Source organism: Procambarus clarkii, chromosome 23 (genome assembly GCF_040958095.1).
Source record: "Procambarus clarkii isolate CNS0578487 chromosome 23, FALCON_Pclarkii_2.0, whole genome shotgun sequence".
Lineage (NCBI taxonomy): Eukaryota > Metazoa > Arthropoda > Malacostraca > Decapoda > Cambaridae > Procambarus > Procambarus clarkii.
Window position 1 is genome coordinate 33,792,289 of NC_091172.1, and position 22,413 is coordinate 33,814,701.

General features: G+C 43.6%; 1 protein-coding gene across 14 annotated transcripts in view; it reads right to left on the reverse strand.

The window, feature by feature from the left end:
- Dlg5 (Discs large 5) overlaps nucleotides 1–22,413 on the reverse strand; it is a 365,892-nt gene that overhangs the window by 33,354 nt on the left and 310,125 nt on the right. For all 14 annotated transcript variants that reach the window (XM_069330159.1, XM_069330162.1, XM_069330157.1 and 11 more), the window contains 3 exons: nucleotides 19,191–19,345; nucleotides 3,212–3,428; nucleotides 843–972 (listed from right to left, as the gene is read on the reverse strand). In XM_069330159.1, the coding sequence (XP_069186260.1) occupies nucleotides 843–972; nucleotides 3,212–3,428; nucleotides 19,191–19,345 (502 nt within the window). The remainder of the gene's footprint in view (nucleotides 1–842; nucleotides 973–3,211; nucleotides 3,429–19,190; nucleotides 19,346–22,413) is intronic.

The following is a 22,413-nucleotide window of genomic DNA, read 5'->3' on the forward strand; positions in this document are numbered from 1 at the left end:
CTTACAGGGCATCTAGAGAAGAGGACTCTAGGAGCATGCACCCAGAGTATTTGTGAAATTACTCCCTGGCTCGCGCACCACCTAGTAGTAGGGATTCGTGGGGGAAGTGGGATACGTGGGGGAGTGGGATTCTTGTGGGCAGTGGGATTTTGGGGGGAGTGGGATTCTTGGGGGAAGAGTGGGATTCTTCGGGGAAGAGTGGGATTCTTGGGGAAGAGTGGGATTCTTGGGTTGGAGTGGGATTCTTGGGGGAGTGGGATTCTTGGGGGAGAGTGGGATTCTTGGGGGAGAGTGGGATTCTTGGGGAAGAGAGGGATTCTTTGGGAAAGAGTGGGATTCTTGGGGGAGAGTGGGATTCTTGGGGGGAGAGGGATTCTTGGGGGAGAGGGATTCTTGGGGGGAGAGGGATTCTTGGGGGGAGAGGGATTCTTGGGGGGGGAGAGGGATTCTTGGGGGGGGAGAGGGATTCTTGGGGGGGGGAGAGGGATTCTTGGGGGGGGAGAGGGATTCTTGGGGGGAGAGGGATTCTTGGGGGGGAGAGGGATTCTTGGGGGGGAGAGGGATTCTTGGGGGGGAGAGGGATTCTTGGGGGGGAGAGGGATTCTTGGGGGGGGAGAGGGATTCTTGGGGGAGAGAGGGATTCTTGGGAAGAGTCCCATGAAGTAGGATTCTTACACAATAGATTGACTGAGTGGCTTGCTCAGAAAGGAGCTTTTTCTTTTATAACGAGAAGTATTACCTTCTTGTAATGACCAATTTGTTATCAACCACTTATTACAATAATTATTTATTACAGCTAACTAGTATATTTCATCTATAAGAAGCAAACGAATATATCTTACAATAGGCAAATGCAGGGTCTCTATTTCCCATTCTTGCATATCAGTGTCAATTGCTGAATCGCGAGAATGATTGTGTGCTGCCAACTGACGTACAACAGCTGCCTTCTCCTGCTCTGCTTCCAATCTCTCTCTGAAATTAAAAAAATTGAAACAATTAGAAAAAGCAACATATAAAATGTGAATTAGGTACTGCAGATATTTTAAAATCAAAACATAATGGTGTTAGCAATTCAGAACTCAACAGAAAGAATGGTGGAGGCAGAAGGGAGTTCCCATAGTGGTCACAAAACTGCATGTGGTACCTCACATGACTCTACAAAACTAGTAATTTGCATATCCCCTATCTGATTTGCCACTGCTAATATTACTGGGTGGCAAGCAACTGGGCGTAATCAGTAACAAGCAACAAGACGCTCAACCTAACCACCATACACCAAGGATAAGCACTGGGAAACCTCAAGGCAAAATATGCTGACTGAACTAAATTACAGTCTAATTCAAAGACAAGGAAGGATGAGGGTATCCTTGAACTAAAATAAAAAACGCACAAATAAATAGTCACAAACTCGGCCAAGACAAGACCTGAAGGGTAAACGAAATGGTCACTCAACACAGGCAACAGTCTCTCTCTGGAGAGGAGTGCCCAGCATAACAGCCTAGCCATGGAGCCAAGCACCTGGGAATCACAAATATAGTAAACCTCAAGATTAGGATCCATTGGCTAGAGCACAAAATGAACTGGAATAGATAAGAAAACTCTGAGACACCCATATGTTAAGTTATGAGAAACAAAACACCATCATGGAACAACCAAGGGACTACGCTGAGTAGTATTTCAACATTATCTATACTCGATTTTTTTAGGAAGAGGCCGGCCAGTAAGTGTAGACGGAGTGTGGTAAAAAGTCTTGGGCTTTAGTTGTTGATCGAATTCTTTCTCAATGTGCCTATTACACCTCTACTTTTCAATGGGGCCTTTTTGCACATCCTGACATGCCTTCTGGTCTCATGTGGTGTTATTTCTGTGTGTAGATTTAAACCCAGTCCTACTAGTATTATCAAAGTGTAAATTATTATGTATCTCTCTCCTGCCTGCATTCTAGGGAATACATATTCTCTAGAATATGGGAAGACCCAACCAAAACTACTACACAGCCATACCGGGAGGAAAACAGCATTGAAGGAACAAGTGATAAAACTGAGAAAAAGTTTTAACTGTGTACCTGAAGGGAAGAACAGATAGACAAAGACAAGGTGGTGTGTAAAGAACTCAACAAGAGATTCAAGGAGGTCTTTACAATAGAGCAAGGAGAAGCCCCTGTACTAAGAGAGAAGGTAGTAAAGAAAGCAACCTTGAAGGAATTTGAGCTTATCAGTGATGAGGTCAAAAGGAATCTGCTGGAGCTGAATGTGACAAAAGCAGTTGGGCCTGACAGACTCTCACCGTGGATACTAAAAGAAGGTACAGAAGCACTAAGTGTGCCACTATCTATGGTGAATAACAGGTCACTGGAAACAGGAAACCTACCTAGAAAGCTGGAAGACAGCTAATGTATCTTGAGGTTATCTTGAGATGATTTCGGGGCTTTTTTAGTGTCCCCGCGGCCCGGTCCTCGACCAGGCCTCCACCCCCAGGAAGCAGCCTGTGACAGCTGACTAACACCCAGGTACCTATTTTACTGCTAAAAATTTATGTAGTTCCAATATACAAAAAAGGGTGACAGGCAACAGGTGCTGAACTACAGGCCAGTTTCCCTAACTTGTATACCATGCCAGGTGAAGGAGAAGATCGTGAGGAAAAAGCTTGTAGAACATCTGGAGGGAAAGTTTTGTAACACACCACCAGCATGGGTTCAGGGATGGTAAATCGTGCCTCACAGGCTTATTAGAATTCTATGGCAAAAATTCTCACCGCTGAATGGACAGAGCCTCTGCCTTACACTCGTGGAGTATATTGTTTGAGTCTCCTAGAGCCCAGGTGAATGAAATGTTTATTTCTATGGAAGTGTCGATGACAATTAATAATAATAATAATAATAATAATAATAATAATAATAATAATAATAATAATAATTCCTCATTGTTGGGGATAGGAAGCCTGTAGTTAGGCATGTTGATGTCCTCCGAGGCCAACTACTGACCTCCAGGATGCAACCCACAACAGCTGACAAAAATTCCAGGTACCTAGTTACTACTAGGTGAATAGAGTCATCAGGTGAACAGAAATGTTCTCAGGTATAGAACCTGGGTCCATTGATTGTGAGTCCAGGAGTAAACCACTTAAGACTTAATAAATTCTCAAGGAAACAACTGGGTCTAAATCTCTCTAATTTTGTTTGTTTAGTCAAATGCACTTGCATGTCTCTTACTTCAGTTCTTTCAGTTCTTTTGAGGTTTCATTACGCTGCTTTTTAATGTCATCCGAGTCCCGTAGAGCTATGGCTAATTCTGAAACTGCTCGGTCACGTTTCCGTCGCAGCTCATCACAGTGAGCTCGGATGGATTCTCTCTCTTGAACAATTTTGTCCCGCTCACTGAAGGCCCAGTCACGGCGCCGCTTAGATACTTCAGCCTCTTGTTGTGCCTCTGTTCAAAGTTGCAAGAATTAAAATTATTTATATAATTAAACAATGATAAATATACAAATGTATTATCATGAAAACACACACACATACACACACTATTCACAACCTCTGTAGGACCAAAATTGGAATATGCAGCAGCTGTATGATGCCCATATCTCAAGAAGCACATCAATAAACTGGAAAAGGTGCAAAGGCATGCTATGAAACAGATTCTGAAAATGAGAAACAAGAGCTACAAGGAGAGGCTAGAGGCATTACCTATGCCAAAGCTAGAAGACAAAAGAAGACGAGACAATATGATCACTACATTCAAAATAGTTACAGGATTCAGCAAAATTGACAGAGGCATAATTGAAACTTGCAATTTCAAAAACAAGAGGTCACAGATTCAAGCTAAGGTAACAAAGGTGCCAACAAAATATTAGAAAGGTTTCTTTTGCAAACGAGTGGTAGACAATTGGAACAGGCGAGAAGGCTATGGATGCCAAAACCATCAGTACTGTAATTTTAAAGTGCCATATGACAAAGAGTACTGGGAAGACAGGACACCATGAACATAGCTCTCATTCTGTAACTACACTTAGGTAATTTCACACACAAGATTGGTTCAAGAGAAACTGTGGGAGGGCCTGAGATCAACAGACAGGAAAAATTGAATCGGTACAGGATGAGGCCTAACCCTCAAACCTATCAGCAATACAAACAAGCAAGAAGCAGCTACATAGTAGTGAGAAGAGAGGCAGAAAGAAACTTTGAGAAAGGGGTAACAGACAAATGTAAAGCAGAACCAAGACTTTTCTATAAATGATTAAAAACAAGCTGTACGTAAAGGATAAAATCCAGAGTTTGAAAATGGGGATTTGACTCACAGAAAACAAAAAGGAAATGTATGAAACACTAAATGAACAATTTTAAAGTGTGCTTATGCAAAATAAAATTTTCAGAGAACTAGACAATGCCAACTTCAGAGAACACCATAAAGTACATAGAGGAGTCTTGAGACAAAGTAGAAAAATTAATCAAGGAGATAGGATTATAGACGCATATTTAACAAGTGTGGTAAAACATTAGAAAAAAGTTAAAACATCAGAAAAAAAGTTAAAACCAAATGGATAGAATACCTGGAGAGAAATTACACAATAACAGGCAGACAATAAGTCTTTTGAACAGGAAGATCCTGTGTAAGAAATCTTCTTAGTTTTTATGATAGAGCCAGAGATTTTACAGGAAAGAGATGGATTAACTGTACTTATCTGGACTTTTTTTTTTTAACAGAGTCCCACATAAAAGGTTGTTCTAGAAACTGGAAAATGCTGGAGGGGTGATTGCTGATATGGATGAAAATTTTCCATCAGAAAGATGAGAATAGTGATCAGAGACATTGGATCAGACTGAAGAAGTGTTACAACTGGAGTACCACAGGATTTGGTTCTTGCACTAGTAATGTTCATAATCTATATAAATGATCTACCAGAAGGAATACACAACTATATGAACATGATAAGATACTAGCATGGATTAGACACTTAGCTAATTATCATACTCTTCAAGATCTGGATAAAATAAGTGTATGGAGTACCACTTGGGAAATGTTAATCAATGTGAACATATGCCATGTTATGGAAGTTGGAATGGGAGAAAAGGAGAAAACACGCCACACACAACTTACAAATTATGTGGAAAGGCATTAAAGAACTCTGACAAAGAAAGAGACCAAGGGGGTGGCATTGGATAGAAGACTGTTACCAAAAGACCACATAAAGGACATTGTGGGAGGAGCCTATGCTAGGCTTTCAACCTTCAGAATTGCTTTTAAATACCTGGATGGTGAAATATTAAAGAAATTGTTCACAGGGACAAAAATTGGAATATGTAGTGGTTATATTGTGTGCCCATATCTCAAGCAGAACATCAATAAACTGGAAAAGGTGCAAAGGCATACCGTGTAATGCTTCTGGAACTGAAAACAAAATCCACAAGAACAGGCTTAAGGTCTTAAATATGCCAAAGCAGACAGTTAAGGAATGAGACAATTTGATCACAATATACAAAATAGAAACAAGAATTGGCAAAACTGACAAAGAGGAAGTCTTGAAATCTGCAACTTCAAGAACAAGAGGTCACAGAATCAAGCTAAGGAAACAAAGATGTCAAAAAATATTAACAAGTTTTCTTTTGCAAATAGAGTGATAGACAGTTGGAACAAGGTAAGCAAGCTGGTGGTGGATGCCAAAATCATTAGTAGATTCAAAGGGTTAAATGACAAAGAAAGCCAGGAAGATAGGACACCATGAGTGAAGCTCTCATTCACACACACACACAAAGTAAATGGAGCACCACTGGGCAAATGGAATTTAATGTGAGTAAATGCCATGTTATGGAATGTGGAATAAGAGAACATAGACCCCACACAACCTATAAATTATGTGAGAAATCTTTAAAGAATTCTGATAAAGAAAGAAATCTAGGGGTGGTTCTAGATAGAAAACTATCACCTGAGGACCACATAAAGAATGTTGTGCGAGGAGCCTATGCTACGCTTCGTAACTTCAGAATTGCTTATAAATACATGGATGGCAAAATACTAAAGAAATTGTTCACGACTTTTGTTAGGCCAAAGCTAGAATATGCAGCGGTTGTGTGGTGCCCATATCTTAAGAAGCACATCAACAAACTGGAAAAGGTGCAAAGACATGCTACTAAGTGGCTCCCAGAACTGAAGGGCAAGAGCTACAAGGAGAGATTAGAGGCATTAAATGTGACAAAACTAGACGACAGAAGAAAAAGAGGTGATATGATCACTACATACAAAATAGTAACAGGAATTGAAAAAATTGATAGGGAAGATTTCTTGAGACCCGGAACTTCAAGAACAAGAGGTCATAGATTTAAACTAGCTAAACACAGATGCCGAAGAAATATAATTAAATTCACTTTCGCAAACAGAGTGGTAGACGGTTGGAACAAGTTAGGTGAGGTGGTGGTGGAGGCCAAGACCGTCAGTAGTTTCAAAGTGTTATATGACAAAGAGTACTGGGTAGACAGGACACCACGAGTGTAGCTCTCATCCTGTAACTACACTTAGGTAATTACCAGTTGATTGACAGTTGAGAGGCAGGACCAAAGAGCCAGAGCTCAACACTCGCAAGCACAAATAGGCAAGTACACACACACACACACAGGCCCCTATGCGGTCTGTAGCTATAGGTTATAAGGCTATAGGCCTGGATGAAATCTCACCATGGATACTAAATGAAGGAGCAGAAGCACTGTGCCTGCCACTCTCCATGGTGTATAACAAATCACCGGTAATAGGTGAACTGCTAAAAGTTTGGAAGAAGGCTAATGTAGTCCTGATATTAAAGAAGGCATGATAGGCAGGAGGCACTGAACTATAGGCCAGTGTCACTAACTTGCATACCATGCAAGGTGTTGGAGAAGATTGTGCGAAAAAAGCTACTGGAACATCTGGAGCAGAACAAACTTTGTATCACGTCATCAGCATGGGTACAGGGATGGCAATTCATGCCTCACAGGATTAATTGAATTCTATGATCAAGCAACAAAAATCAGGCAAAAAAGAGGGGTGGGCTGATTGCATATTTTTGGATTGCCAGAAAGCCTTTGACACAGTACCACATAAGAGACTAGTGCACAAACTAGAGATGCAGGCAGGAGTGAAAGGGAAGGTACTCCACTGGATAAGGGAGTACCCAAGCAACAGAAGACAGCGTGTCACTGTGTGGAGTGAGGTCTTGGAATGGCGAGGCTTCATCAGTGGAGTGCCTCAGGGATCAGTTTTTGGACTATACTGTTCCTGATATATGTAAATGATCTCCCAAAGGGAATAGACTCGTTCCTCTCAATGTTTGCTGACGATTCAAAAGTTATGAGGAGGATCAAGACAGAGGACAATAGTATGAGGATACAAGAAGACCTAAATAAACTGAAGGAATGGTCCAACAAATGGCTACTAAAGTTCAACCCAAGTAAATGTAAGGTAATGAAACTAGGTGGAAGAAATAGTAGGCCAGACACTGGATATCAAATGGAAGATGAAGTCCTTCACGAAACGGACAAGAAGAAAGGTCTAGGAGTTGTTATCACACCAAACCTGTCTCCTGAAGCCCACATCAAAAGAATAACATTAGCGGCATATGCGAGGCTGGCTAACATCAGAACTGCCTTCATAAACCTGTGTAAGGAATCCTTCAGAACCCTGTATACCACATATATAAGGCCAATCCTGGAGTATGCGGCCCTAGCATGGAGCCTGTACCTTGTCAAGCACAAGACGAAGCTGGAAAAAATTCAGAGGTATGCCACCAGGCTAGTCCCTGAACTAATAGGCATGAGTTACGAGGAAAGGCCAAGTGAACTGCACCTCACGTTGCTGGAAGACAGAAGAGCTCGGGGAGACATGATCACCACATACAACATTCTCAGGGGAATAGACAGGGTAGACAAGGATGAATTATTTAACACGGGTGGCACGCACACAAGGAGACACAGGTGGAAGCTGAGTACCCAAATGAGCCACAGAGACATTAGATAAAAACTTTTTCAGTGTCAGAGTAGTTAGTAAATGGAATGCACTAGGAAGTGATGTGGTGGAGGCTGACTCAATACACAGTTTCAAATGAAGATATGATAGAGCCCAGTAGGCTCAGGAATTCATACACCAGTTGACTGACAGTTGAAAGGTGGGACCAAAGAGCCAAAAGCTCAAACCCCGCAAGTACAACTAGGTAAGTATACACTACAAGCTAGAGCTTTATTTCACAAATCTCAAATGAGTAATTACATAACCACTGGAAATTTAAACAAATTTAAAAATAAATAGATGATATACTACTATTATAACTAATGAAGAGGCGGAAGATCACACACACATGTATATACTGTACATGTTAATCTTAAGAGCTTAATGAAAGGTACAATAATACACACAACTTTTGCTGGCAAATTTGTCCAATGAAAAGCAATAAATTTAGTTTAACACCTGAAATATATATAAAAATTAAACAAGCTGAATAAAGTTCATTTCAAATAACTAATCAAACAAAGATATGTGTGATGGCATGAGACATGAAAAACACTTTAACTAACCAATTTTCAAAAACTGAATACTGTATAACTATGTACACAATGTCAATGTATAATCTAAATTCAATTAAAAACCATACCAATAATAATATATATATATATATATATATATATATATATATATATATATATATATATATATATATATATATATATATATATATATATATATATATATATATATATATATATATATATATATATATATATATATATATATATATATATATATATATATATATATATATATATATATATATATATATATATATATATATATATATATATATATATATATATATATATATATATATATATATATATATATATATATATATATATATATATATATATATATATATATATATATATATATATATATATATATATATATATATATATATATATATATATATATATTTAAAAAAGATAATGAACTTTATTGTATAATCCACTTAAAATACATCGTAAAGTAATATTCTTATACTTTTATATTAAATACCACTTGCCTTAATCCACTTAATATGCATGACCAATTGATGATTGGCAATTGATGATTGGCAATTGATGATTCTCTATATTTAAATTTCCAAAATTTTTAGAATACACAAATATACTAGTACTGTGTACAGAATATATTTTCTTAAATGAATTTTCTTAAAATATATTTTCTAAAAAATCACTTTAGCCAAACAATAGATTTGAAATGTACAGTTACATTTCAAATAAAAAGCGTTGAATGTAATGAAACGCTCTTTTCTAGGGGAAGCCCAGGAGGCTCTCTGAAGCTAAATGAACTGATATGTGCTTTATTAGTTTGGGGACATCAGTCACTTTGAGTTCTAAGCCTACCAGGGACCATGAGCCAGAACCTGGTCCCCTCAGAGAGAGACAGGGAATAATAGCCTATGAGCACTTTACATGTAGAGTATGTCCTATTCCGCCATCGACCGGGGCAGTGGCCCAGAAAGATAAGCGAACCAAAACAAACAACTAACCGGTAAAATTGAGACCTACAACCCCAAAGCAGCAAAGAACTCCTCCCAAATGAAAAGAAATGAAGAAACTAGCAACTCTGCATGGAAACCAGTACTTCTGCTCGTTAGCAGAACTCCCCGCCCCCCACAACAAGAGGGAGGGGAAGCAGGCTCAGGCGACCCCACCCTCCACTCTTCAGTTTCGAGGCCTTATGGAAACAGCCGACCAGAGGGAAGGAGGGTGTCAGGAAGCCTCCCTGGCAGCCATCAGAAAAGGGCATTTCATTACTGTACATTCGATGCTGGCTTTCTGGAGGAAGCCCCGTTGGCTCCCCGAAGCTAACTACCCACATAGAAGGAAAAATAAGGACTTACCTGGGAGGCAGCCACGCTGCAGGTCTCAATACAAAGAAGAGACCGACGGCCGCAACAGATGCTCCAAAGCGACTCAAGGCCGGAAAGGCCCCAACGATCATGAGATAACTGGCGGTCAAGACCCTGTTCGACCTCCAAAACCCCCGTGCCCCTAATGTCAACCTAAGAAAATTTACTAAACATCGCAGCGAGTGCCGCATACTTCCAAACACCATGGGCATGAGGGTAGACCACAGACTGGCTGGATTTTATGACACTGTGTCATAAAATCACACACGACACACGAGCCCTGGAACAGGGAAACCGGATCCACCCAAAGAGCATCCACCGTCACAGAACCAGTGGCCTCCAGGTAGTGGAGTAAGCTCCCACTGGACACAACACGTGATGCACTCCCTGCCCAAAGAACCAAGCATCCACCATGACTGGACCCCTTTGAAAGCCCACTGTCCCATTCTTCTCCAGAAGAGGAGGAGGAGTCTGCAAACGAACAAAACAAATCCCAGGACCATAAAAACAGAACCCCCGGTGCCGGAGGAGAGCACGAAGCTCCCAAACATGAGCCCCCAGAAGCCAAGACAAAAAAAATAGCACTGAATGTAATGAAACGCCATTTTCTGAATGAGACCTGGAGGCTCCCCGGAGCTATCCAGGCTGAATGGATATGTACAACTTTCTGGCATCAGTCAATGTGCATGAAGTTCTTGCCTACCGGAGACCATGAACCAGAACCTGGCCCCTTCAGAGAGGCACGAGGAGCAATGGCCTATAGAAACCCCCATGTGGTTGGGAGCATTCTATGTCTGCCATCGACTGGGTCTGACACCCAGAAAGGTAGGCGTCCCAAAACAAACCTCTATTCTGGTGAAACTATTGCTACCAAAAGCCGAACGAGTGGACAGAACTCCCCAAATGAAAACTAGCAAAGTGACATGATGTCATCACATCGCCACTCTGCCATCTGCGCAACCCTCCCCCCTCCCCGGGAGGGAGAAGGGGGGCCCCCAGACCCCCCCTGCACTGGAGATCCAACCAGAAGTTCTTGGGCTGGATGTCAAAAATACACGCAAACACCGCCGACCAGAGGGAGGGAGGGAGGGAGGTTATCTGGAGATGATTTCGGGGATTTTTAGTGTCCTCGCGGCCCGGTCCTCGACCAGGCCTCCACCCCCAGGAAGTAGCCCTGTGACTGCTGACTAACACCCAGGTACCTATTTTACTGCTAGGTAACAGGGACATAGGGTGAAAGAAACTCTGCCCATTGTTTCTCGCCGGTGCCTGGGATCGAACCCAGGACCACAGGATCACAAGTCCAACGTGCTGTTCCGCTCGGCTCCCTCCCTCCCCTCCAGGGGGGGAAGAACCCCGTTGGCTCTCCAGAGCTACTTCACCAAAGATAAGGAAAAGAGGGAAGGACCCGGGAGGCAGACGCTACGCTGCCCTAACTCAAAAACAAGACAACTGGCAAACTGAAGGACCCTACAGACAACCCAGGAGACCTGAACCCCGAAACAGGAAGGAAGGAAGGGAATCCGGGCAAACCAAAACGGCCTCATGGCCACAGAGGCCAAAATGCGCAGAGACCAGCAGAGCCGCAACCGAACACAACACATATCCCCGGCCCGACCAACCAAACAACAAGAACCCAAGGACCCCTCCTGGAAAGCAGTAGACCCATTCATCGCCAGATAAAAGGAGAATGTCACAAACGAGCAAAACTACCACCAGGACCAACGAGCAGAAAAACTCCTGCACCAGAGGAGAGCCTGAAGCTCCCCTAACTGATCCCCAGAGGCCAATGCCAACTGGAAAAAAAAAGATACCTGAAAAACAACCCGGAACCGAAGGGGCCATGACAAACCAAGGAAAAGATACGAAAGAGATAACCAGGGCCAACAACCAGGACGGCACCAGAAGCACATGAGCAGGCTGGAGGTGAAACAACACACGAGACAGCTGACAGAACAGGGCAGAAGTAACAAGACCGAACGCAAGCTGAGGCGGCTCCATCAGCGCCACACGATACGAGGCGACAGTATGCGGCATAAAATGACAATCCTGGAACAACCACGAAAGGACAAAATAAGCCTATCAGAGACCGAAGTACACCAACGCAGAGATAGGAAAACCAGAATGGCTGCCAGGAACGTCATACTGCCGCCGAGATGAAGCACGTAGGTGGAAGACCAACAACAAAGCTACCTGCGCCCCATACAAGTTACCTTGAGGTTACCTTGAGGTTCTTCTGGGGCTTAGCATCCCCACAGCTCGGTAGTCGACCAGGCTTCCTGGTTGCTGGACTGGTGGACAGAAACTCCAGACACGAAGACTCGAGGAGAAGAACGAACCAGCCTCGTACTGGGTTGGACCAATCAGCAGAAAGAGGCGGAGCTGCAGAAAGACCCTCGGGTTAGGACACCGAGCAAGCAGTGCCTGAAACCAAGGCTGGGCCGGTCACCAAAAAGTCAGAAGGGCAACTCCCCCCTGGTAAGTCCCTAAGTGAGCCAGGACCTGGAGCAACAGCAGAACCACTGGGGAACAGCCTGAATGGAGCTGGATCGTTGAGCCCCGAGCAACCTGAACCCTCCGGAGCGACATCCACACAGCCGCGAACTCCCGCACCGTGCTGAGAGCCCAACGGAAGGACGGATCCCACCGTCCCTAGCTGGCCTAGTGAGCAGTGGTCACAAAGCCCCAGCCCAGAGATGACTCGTCCGTGAACACATCAAGCGAGGGCTCAGGGTAGGTGCCAATGTACAGAACCCTGAAAAACCTAAGAGGAAACCGACGACGCACCAACCGACACAAAGCCCCTTGGAGGCCGAACCCAGCAGTCGCGGGAGAGGTGGAAGGGATGTTCCTGAAGGAACCAGAACAGCCGACGAAGCCACACCCGACCCGGCAGGTAGACCACCATGGCAAAATTCAGGCTCCGGCACAAACCCCCGAGCAATTCCAAAGACAGAGCGAGCACGGCCTGACGGCATGCGAGGTGAGAAGCAATGAACAGAGACACCGCCTCCCTGAGAATCAACGCAAACCGCTTCAACAGTGCAGTCAATGCCAGAGCCACAGAAGCCAGTGCCCTAGACGAAGGCCTGATACTCAATGCCTCCACATCCTTCCCAAACCAGTCTGAGGACAACTCGAGAAGGGAAAACAAGTGCAAGACTGAGGCCAAATGTCCGCGAGAGCACAAGTCCTAAGCCACTAAAGAATGTCGAAAGGGTGGAAACCTGCATGTGCAGCTGTACAAGGCCAACTTCCCGAGGAAGCACAGGGGCGAACAAGCAGACATTAAGGCGCTCCCGAAGCAGCCCGACTCCGAAATCCTCAGATGTTTGAGATCCGGGAACAGGGGGATGGGGTAGCAGGGAAAAAGAATGCCAACCGAGGAAGGACTTAGAAGCACGGACAGAACCAGAGTCGAAGCGACTAATGTCTCCAAGTCCGGGTCCCTATAACCAAAAAGGGCCACTCCAAGAATTCGAGGCCAGGGTCGATGACCGCCCCAGAGTGCATCAACCTACCAACTAGGCGGTGTGAGTAGCCAGCGCAGGGGGGTCTAGGTCTCTCCCTCCCCCTCTCAGGGTGGAGTGGGCTGTGCAGACAAGCAGTACAGCGGGGGTGAATGACACTTGCTCGTTTCCTTATGTGTTTAAGAGTTCTGTCTCTGTTCGATCTTTGGTTGCAATTTCTTACCTGGTGGGGTTTGTTTTGTTATGCCTACCTTTCTGGCTGCCTAGCCCCGGTCAATGGCAGACATGGAATGCTCCCCAAACACATAGGGGTTTACATAAGCCATTGCTCCCTGGGCCTCTCTGAGGGGGCCAGGTTCTGGCTCATGGTTCCTGGTAGGCAGAACTACAATTTATTGATGTTTCCCAGACTAATATAGCATATATCAGTCTGATAGCTCCAGGGAGCTGGAGGGGCTTCCCCACAGAAATCTGCATCAGTCCTTGTCGAGGAGTGGCAATGTGTCTGGTACCGTGGTGTCCTGCCTTCCCAGTACTCTGTCAAATAACGCTTTGAAACTACTGACGGTTTTGGGCTCCACCACCTTCTCACCTAACTTGTTCCAACTGTCTACCACTCTGTTTGCAATGGGTATTGGTAATACCCAATTGCCCTAATATCAAAGTTCACACTGTGTGCTTGGGTATTAGCACACGATTTGTTGACATTGGGCAAACTATTTCTTACCTTGTTTCCATCTTTACTTTCTTTAATCAAGATAAAGTTCATAGTTTATGCTCCTTTTGCATCTAAAAGCACACCAGATTCTGATCTTGGTCTTCAGTAGGCATGCAAAAGTCCAGAGGACTGGCCATTTTGTTGATGTCTCTTTGGTACCAGAGCCAATGCACCGGGAAGGTACCGAGGGCCAGCCCAAAAATTTACATGCAGCTTAAATTTAACAGTAATCTTAAGCAGATGGTATTTCCTTACAAGACCATAACAACTGGGAAGGGTGGTACTAGCTACATGTATATACAAATAGGAAAGCAAGAAGAAAATAATAGGAAATAACTGAAAGGTGCAATTTGGAGGTTAACAGAAGTACAGTAAACTTTGCATAAAGTAATTCAAACTAATGGACATAATAAAGTAAACAGAGGCCATTCTCCACCATCACTCGATGTAATTATGGACACCTCGGCTCTGGGTTAGGGCTGAGTGTCCAGTGCTCTCCAAGCCTCCCAGGATTGGTGGTTGGGCCCCTTTTTTGGGCACTTAGTATGGTGTGCAAGTCTGCGGCCAAGGGTATGCTTGAGGAGACTATGGCTTCATTCGGCTTCCACACACTGGCTCCCTTTCGAATGCTCCCAAGTGGTTTGTTGCCAGGCCTAAGGGAGTGGGGAAGATAGTCATTTCAGCTGATTTGGAACTGGACACTGTGTAGCTCAGCCTCTGGCTTCTCAAGATTTGGCTCTCTGCTTGATTCCCTTTTGGAGTGTGTCCACAGATTTTACAGATGGGTTGTCTTGTCCTATTTCCATGGAGTGGACCATCAAAGATGTGTCCTTCTAATGGCTTTGAGAGATGTTTGGGTGCCTGTAAGCGAGCCTCTTCTTATCAGCATGGCACCAGGGCCTTCCCTCTTACATGGTACCATTCCCCCAATCGTGAGGGTCTCCCTGTGGGTGCTTTTCAGCTGGATTGGCCAAGATAAGGATTCATTTATCTTTCCTCCCTGTTTAGCTATTGCTAAGAGTTCTGTCCAGACCAAAGTCATTCTCAGGGAAGGTAATCCTTCTGGTTACTTTGGTGGCAAGCTCAGCCTTGGTTCCTGGCTCTTCTTGCCCGTTGCCAATCCCTAGGCATTTTTCTGCGGCAAAGCCTCCTTCAGTAGATTGGTCCAGTGATGAACCTTGCTGGTTTGACCTACTTGGCTTTCCAATTTTTTTTTTATGAATTTCTCTTGTCATTTGTATGGCAAGCAAGTGGCTGGATTATTGGTGATCAAGCTGCATCTGTCTTTACGGCAATGATATGAAGTTGCTTGATGCTCATTTTGCCTCATTCTGCCTCTCCATTCTTTTTCTTCAGTCTCCATTCAGATTGAGTTTCCTCTTTTGTCGTGTTGTTTGTTATCCAGCATCTCCTGCCTGACACTCGTATCGTTCATCGGTGGAGCTGCTGTTGCTCTCATTCAGCATCGTTACCTCTTCGGTGCCATACCACAAGTTGTCTCAGGTGTATTTTTCACCTCCAGCCTGCTTCTGCTCCTCCAGAGCTGTCCTGGTTGCCCGACTGTGTCCTCGCCTTTCTCTCCTCTTCTCGGTTTCTGGCTTCCCCTTCAGTCAAGGATGCCTTTCTCAAGGTAGAGTTTCTACTGGCTCTCTCCTCTGGTTGTTGGGGTTGGAGAGCTTCATGTTCTTTTGGCCCTGATGGGCATATTCTTCATTTGTGGCCATCTTTCCTTTTTTTTTTTTTTTTTTGGTGAAGAACGAGTTGGTAAGGTTTCGGAGGAGTATTTTTGGTGTTTAATGCTTGGTTGCTTCAGCCAGGAGTGCATCATTTGTTGTTTTCGGAGGCAGCTCTTCACTGTTACATGTCACTGATTCTGCATCGATTCCCAAAATGATCTACCAGTTGGTATACAGAATTATATGAACATGTTTGCTGATGATGCTAAGATAATAGGAAGGATAAGAAACTAGATGATTGTCATGCCCTTCAAGAAGACCTGGACAAAGTAAGTATATGGAGCACCACTTGGCAAATGGAATTTAATGGGAATAAATGCCATGTAATGGAATGTGGAATAGGAGAACATACACCCCACACAACCTATAAATTATGTGAGAAATCTTTAAAGAATTCTGATAAAGAGAGATCTAGGGGTGGTTCTAGATAGAAAACTATCACCTGAGGATCACATAAAGAACGTTGTGCAAGGAGCCTATGCCACGCTCTCTAACTTCAGAATTGCTTTTAAATACATGGATGGCGAAATACTAAAGGAATTGTTCACGACTTTTGTTAAGCCAAAGCTAGAATATGCAGTGGTTGTGTGGAGCTCCTATCTTAAGAAGCACATCAACAAACTGGAAAAGGTGCAAAGACATGCTACTAAGTGGCTCCCAGAACTGAAGGGCAAGAGCTATGAGGAGAGGTTAAAGGCATTAAATATGCCAAAACTAGAAGACAGAAGAAGAAAAAGAGGTGATATGATCACTACGTACAAAATAGTACAGTGGTACCTCGGAATGAGAGTGTCCCTGAATATGAGTTTTTCGGAATACGAGCAGGATTTGCTCGGAAAATGTGCCTTGGAAGGCGAGGGTTGCCTTGGAAGGCGAGGGTTACCTCGGAACACGAGTTTGTTGATACGTGTACAGGCTGAATTAGCTCGTGGTGGTACGGCGATCGTCACCCCTCACCCCTCAGTTTACCAGTGCCTCGCACCCAGTGACTATCCCACGTCAATTCTTCACCCGGATTTTCAGTGTTTTGTTGGATTTTTTATCATTTGACCATAAAAGTTATTATATATCTCACCATGGGTCCCAAGAAAGCCAGTGGTAAGGATCAAGGCAAGAAAGCCCCTGTGAGGATGACAATAGAGCAGCAACAAGAGATCATTCGGAAGCATGAAAATGGTACACGGGTTGTTGAACTGTGTGTGGGAAGAACTGTGGGAAGATATGCAAACTTTTATTGAAAAGACTCACTCAGAGAAAGCTGTAGTAGGCCGTTGCCTTAATCTTTTCAATGACAATGTGATGCCTTACTAAAGAGACAGCTTGCGAAGAAGGGAAAAACAAGCTTCCATGAATAGATTTGTTGTGAGAAAATCGAGCAGTGAGCCACGAGCAGGTCCTAGTGGTATGCAGGCAAAACATGCCAGAGAGTATCCCAGAAAGGTCCTCACTGCCTGATGTTATAATGGAAGGGGACTCCCCTTCCAAACAGTAACACCTCTCCTCCTCCTCCCTCCTCACTATCTTCGATACGCCTACAGCATTTATCAACAAGGTTAAGTAATAGCTTGAACATAGTTTTGTAGGTTTATTTAGATGAATTAAGTATAAAATTTAGTTTGAAGTGAGGTTTTTGGGTAGTCAGGAACGGATTAATTCATTTCCCATCATTTATTATGGGGAAATTAGCTTCGGAATAAGAGTTTTCGGAATGCGAGCTGTCTCCAGGAACGGAATAAACTCTTAAACCGAGGTACCACTGTAACAGGCATTGATAAAATCGATAGGGAAGATTTCCCGAGACCTGGAATTTCAAGAACAAAAGGTCATAGATTTAAACTAGCTAAACACAGATGCCGAAGAAATATAAGAAAATTCACTTTCACAAACAGAGTGGTAGACGGTTGGAACAAGTTAGGTGAGGTGGTGGTGGAGGCCAAGACTGTCAGTAGTTTCAAAGCATTATATGACAAAGAGTGCTGGGAAGACGGGACACCACGAGTGTAGCTCTCATCCTGTAACTACACTTGGGTAATTACACACACACACACACACACACACACACACACAGTCTCCTCCCCATACATACTTCAGGGAAACGAGCACATTCCTATACCCACTCCACAAAAACATTATGCAAAGTTGTGCCACAATAAACCCAATAATGAAAAATAAGACAAAAATCGATTTGATGAAAATGATTTTACACGAACTGACAATCCATATTTCACCACACCTTCCATGAAATCTGGATTTTTTTTTTTAAATCTGAAATTAGAGCAAAATTCCGGTGTGCAGATTTGGTCTTGATTTTCTTGAAATCCGTTATTTTGGGGTCTGGATTTGGGGAATGCCACAATACCGTTTTCTTAAAATTAATTGATTTTAATATAATTTTTATATACTTCCCACACTTCATAGACATTTGTTATGATAGCACTTGTTGAAACTAGACATAAAACACAACAATTGGTAACAAACAATGATGCATTTCAGTAAGAGATATGGTGCACACACAGAAGAAAGACATGCAGCATTTTAGCAAACACACTTAAAATAACATTACTACATCAATACCACAAAGAGAGCAAATCCCAAAAAGCTATAGGGACTAGTAAGAGGAAGTCATTACCTGCTACACTCTTCCATCATGATGGTGGCCGGGGAATGAGAGGTAATAGAGGAGAAGGAAAATAATACTGGGACGATAAAGGCATGAGATGGAGACAAAAGGAATTGTCATTGTCATAAAAAGAAAGAAAAATGCTGAACTTAAAATTAAATCAAAAAGATTCTTTAGAAGCTGATTGGATGGTGTGAGGTATGATCCTACGTATGTCTTGAAAAGAAAAAATAATAAAATCTATGAGTTTCTCTGTAAGTGCATAATTGGCAATTAGTGTGATGCAAAGATTTCCACTTTAGCTAACAAACACTTGGATAATTACATAACATAAACATCCAGCATTAGAAGATTAGATTTAATATGATTACAGCTTGAACAAAATAGATACTGCATAGCTATGAACTATAATGCAATGCCATAACAAAACTGTTACTGAACAAGATTACCATAACATTCTTCTCCAATGCTTTCTTATTAACTTTACTTAAGCAAATCAAATATAGATTTATTTTACTCTTTACTGGTAAATAACTATTATAAATATAATTGCTACATGCCTGTTTGAAGCCAAACAACAATACAAAAAGAAAAATTATGAAATTTTATCAAAAATTATTAAAAAATTGCTATTGGGTGCTTCTCTCATTCAAACAGAAATGCAGTTATTTAGTTAGCCAATTCCTCTGTGCATAATACTCAAACAAATTTATGTTACTGTTGGCACTAAATAAATAGAGAAGAATACTCACCTTGTAATTCACTCTGAAGCTTCTCTATGGTTTTTCGTAACCTATCAATTTCTTGATTTGCTTGATCTAAGTTATCCAGGCGCTCCTTTTGAGCCTTGGAATACATATCTAGAGCACTAGAGCCTATATCTGGTCCTTCCTTCAAGGTTACATCTCTGAAGAAGAAAGTTATATTGCATATGAACTAGCATAAATGGCAATCTTGCAGCAAGCAATTATAATTAAAATTTAGCATTGAAAGTGCCGACACCAAAGATACTTGACGAAGAACAACAAATTGCCAGGTCATCCAAGCATCCTCAATCACATACAGAAATATAATACAAGGATGTCTGCCAAAGGTGTTCATCAACAGATTCTCAGAGAGGGGCAGGGCCTTGGGAAAGGAACAAAATGAGGACAATAAGAGAAGAGGGCTGTGACCCAGGAAAGAAAGAGCCACATAGAAGCCAGAAGGATGATGCAGCCTACCAAGACCTTCAACACGGCCTACATGGGAAAGGAGAATCTGACCTGGGTGGAAGAAATAATTAACACTTTGGCGCACCCCGCTCGCCACCCCTCAACTGTGCGATATGGGACCCAGGGTGTCACGGGAGCGCGCGTAAATTCTGAAAAGTGTATACTCTCTTCAACTTTGTCACCTTAATTCTCGTCCTACGAGATTAAATTTGGTATCATTGTGTTCGCAATAGAATTCTCTACAGCACTAAATGCATATAAACTCCAAAAGTCCGGCTAATTACCCGCAGCAAACAGAGAAAGTGCGAACAAGTTACCCAGGAGCGCGCAAACGCGATAAAATGTTTTCACTATTTTCACTCTGGTCACATCAATTTTTATCCTAAGTCTTTCATTTTGGTCTCAATGGGTTCGCAATAGAATTCTCTAGAGGAACATTAGCATATAAAATAAAAAACCTGGTCACGCTCCAACCGCCGACGAGTTGAAGACGGGCCACGCGTTAGCCGCGAGTGAGTGCTCAGCCGCCTTCCAGCTACACTTCCAATTCCCACCCTTTTCAAGCCTTTCTTTCGCAATTTTCTTCCTGGAAGGGCCTTGTTCATGATCACTATCCATCGTGGAGTAAGCGTAGATAGTTTCTAAAGCCGCAGTAAGAAATATAGCCACGGAAAATAGCCGAAATGTTCACACGTTTGAGATGCGAGGGGAGGCAACATTGGTCACAACAGTGGAGCGAAAACAAAGGGCCCACGGCATGTGCCAAACTGCCTGAGGGCCACGAGGCTCAACAAAGAAAATGAGAAGACATCGGCGCGCATTTTAAAACCAGTCCCCAAAAAATTGGATAAAAACCTGATTTTTGGCGATTATTTAAAGTGGATGACGCAATGCTGCGTCATCCCCGGAATTACCCCCAGTAAACGGATTATGCAATGCTGCGTCATGCCCGGGTGAAAGTGTTAAGTTCCACTGGCAGCAATCAAGCCTAAAGATACACTGCCAATGTCTCACAACTAAGAAACAAAGCCAAAAAACCAGCATTGAATGTAATGAAATGCCATTCTCTGGGAGAACCCCAGAGGCTCCCTGTACCTATCAGGCTGATATTTATTATATTAGTCTGGGGGGCATCAGTCAAATGGAGTTCAGCCTATCAGGGACCATGAGCCAGAACCTGGCCCTCTCAGAGAGGCAAAGGGAGCAATGGCCTATGGAAACCACATGTATTTGGAGGGATCGCATGTCTGCCATCGACCAGGGTTGGCACCCAGAAAGGAAGGCATAACCCCACATGGTAAGAAAATTGCAACTGATGATGTCAACATCACCGTGAAAATTGTCACGATGATGTTGCTTGACAATACCTTTAATTTGTAGTAGAGTCTTAGGTATGAAGTATTCAATATGGTCTCCTTCAGCGCCTTCAGCAGCCAGAATATCTGCTCGTTCATTCCCACATATTCCAACATGGGAAGGAAGACCCACAGAAACTTGATGACTTCCCTGATTGGTAAGTACTCTCACAGCTCTCTTAATTTCAGCGACTATTGCAAGATTTTCTGCCCGATTTTTACTTAGGCTTTGGAGTGCTGCTTTTGAATCAGTGCAAATCACTGCACCATTAGTGTTCCCATCAAGAAACCGTAACGTCATAACAATGGCAGTTAGCTTTGCTTGCCGTGAAGAGGCATAGTTCTCAATACACGCTTTTTCTTCATTTCCGAGTTGGAAAGCATTATCCTTAATTACTGTGTATGCTGCACCAGCCCTGCCATTGACAGGATTAGATGACCCATCAGTGTAGATTTGATCTAGTTCATCTCTGGGAAGTGCTCCAACTCACCCCCCAGGAAAACCTGAATGACCGTAGGCAACTCTCGACATTCAAATGCACAGTCCGATAGGACGAATGTCAACCCCCCAATGAAAGAAAAGGCAGTCTGCCAGCCAGGAAGACCCCGGCACCTTGTAACGCACCCAATAAGGACAAGAGGAGCCAAACTCAAAAGAAGGCTTCATTATCGAGGCGTAATCCGGGTCTCGCAGGAGGTAAGCTGCAAGGGCCTCCCACACCTTCCTTGGTGGGATGCGGGAAGCCAAAAACCTCCAGAAGGAAGGAACCGAAGAACCCAAGGGAACTTGGAACCGAACCTGGGGAGGAGTCGAACTCGTAACAAAAACACACAGGGAGGGGGATAGGAAAACCCTTCCCCTGTAACAACAAGCTCCGCACCGAGGGTACCAAACACCCAAGCAGGGACAAGTGAGGGCCCAGGCCCCCCCAAGTCAACTCCTCCCAAGCCCCGGAATCCTCCACGTCAGGACCCGGGGCCAAGCCGTCCTCCAAACCCTCTGCCTTTGGGAGAAAAAGCAGAATCCACCGGAAAAGCAGGGATGAAAGGGGCCCCTGGCGTGGCCCAAAAGCTCCGGCAGGAGGACCAGGCTCGAATGCCTCTGCCGCCGATCCGGAAGGGGCAATCCCTGAAGTCACCCGAGTCTCACTACCACTATAATTCAGCAGGGCAGCTGCGGGGCATCCGGAAAGGCAACCAACCTCACACGTTGCTGCAACCTAAACCTCGCATACAACACTAAAGCTGTCTGCACTCGAATATCAGTCTCAGTGGACTGGGTGAATGGAGTACAAGCAAAGAACACCACTCGCAGGACTCCGGGTCACTGGTTTCACTGACCCAACAGGCAGCAAGGCGGAGGCAGACGGTGAGTGTTACCCTGAGACAAGAGGACAGAGCAACCT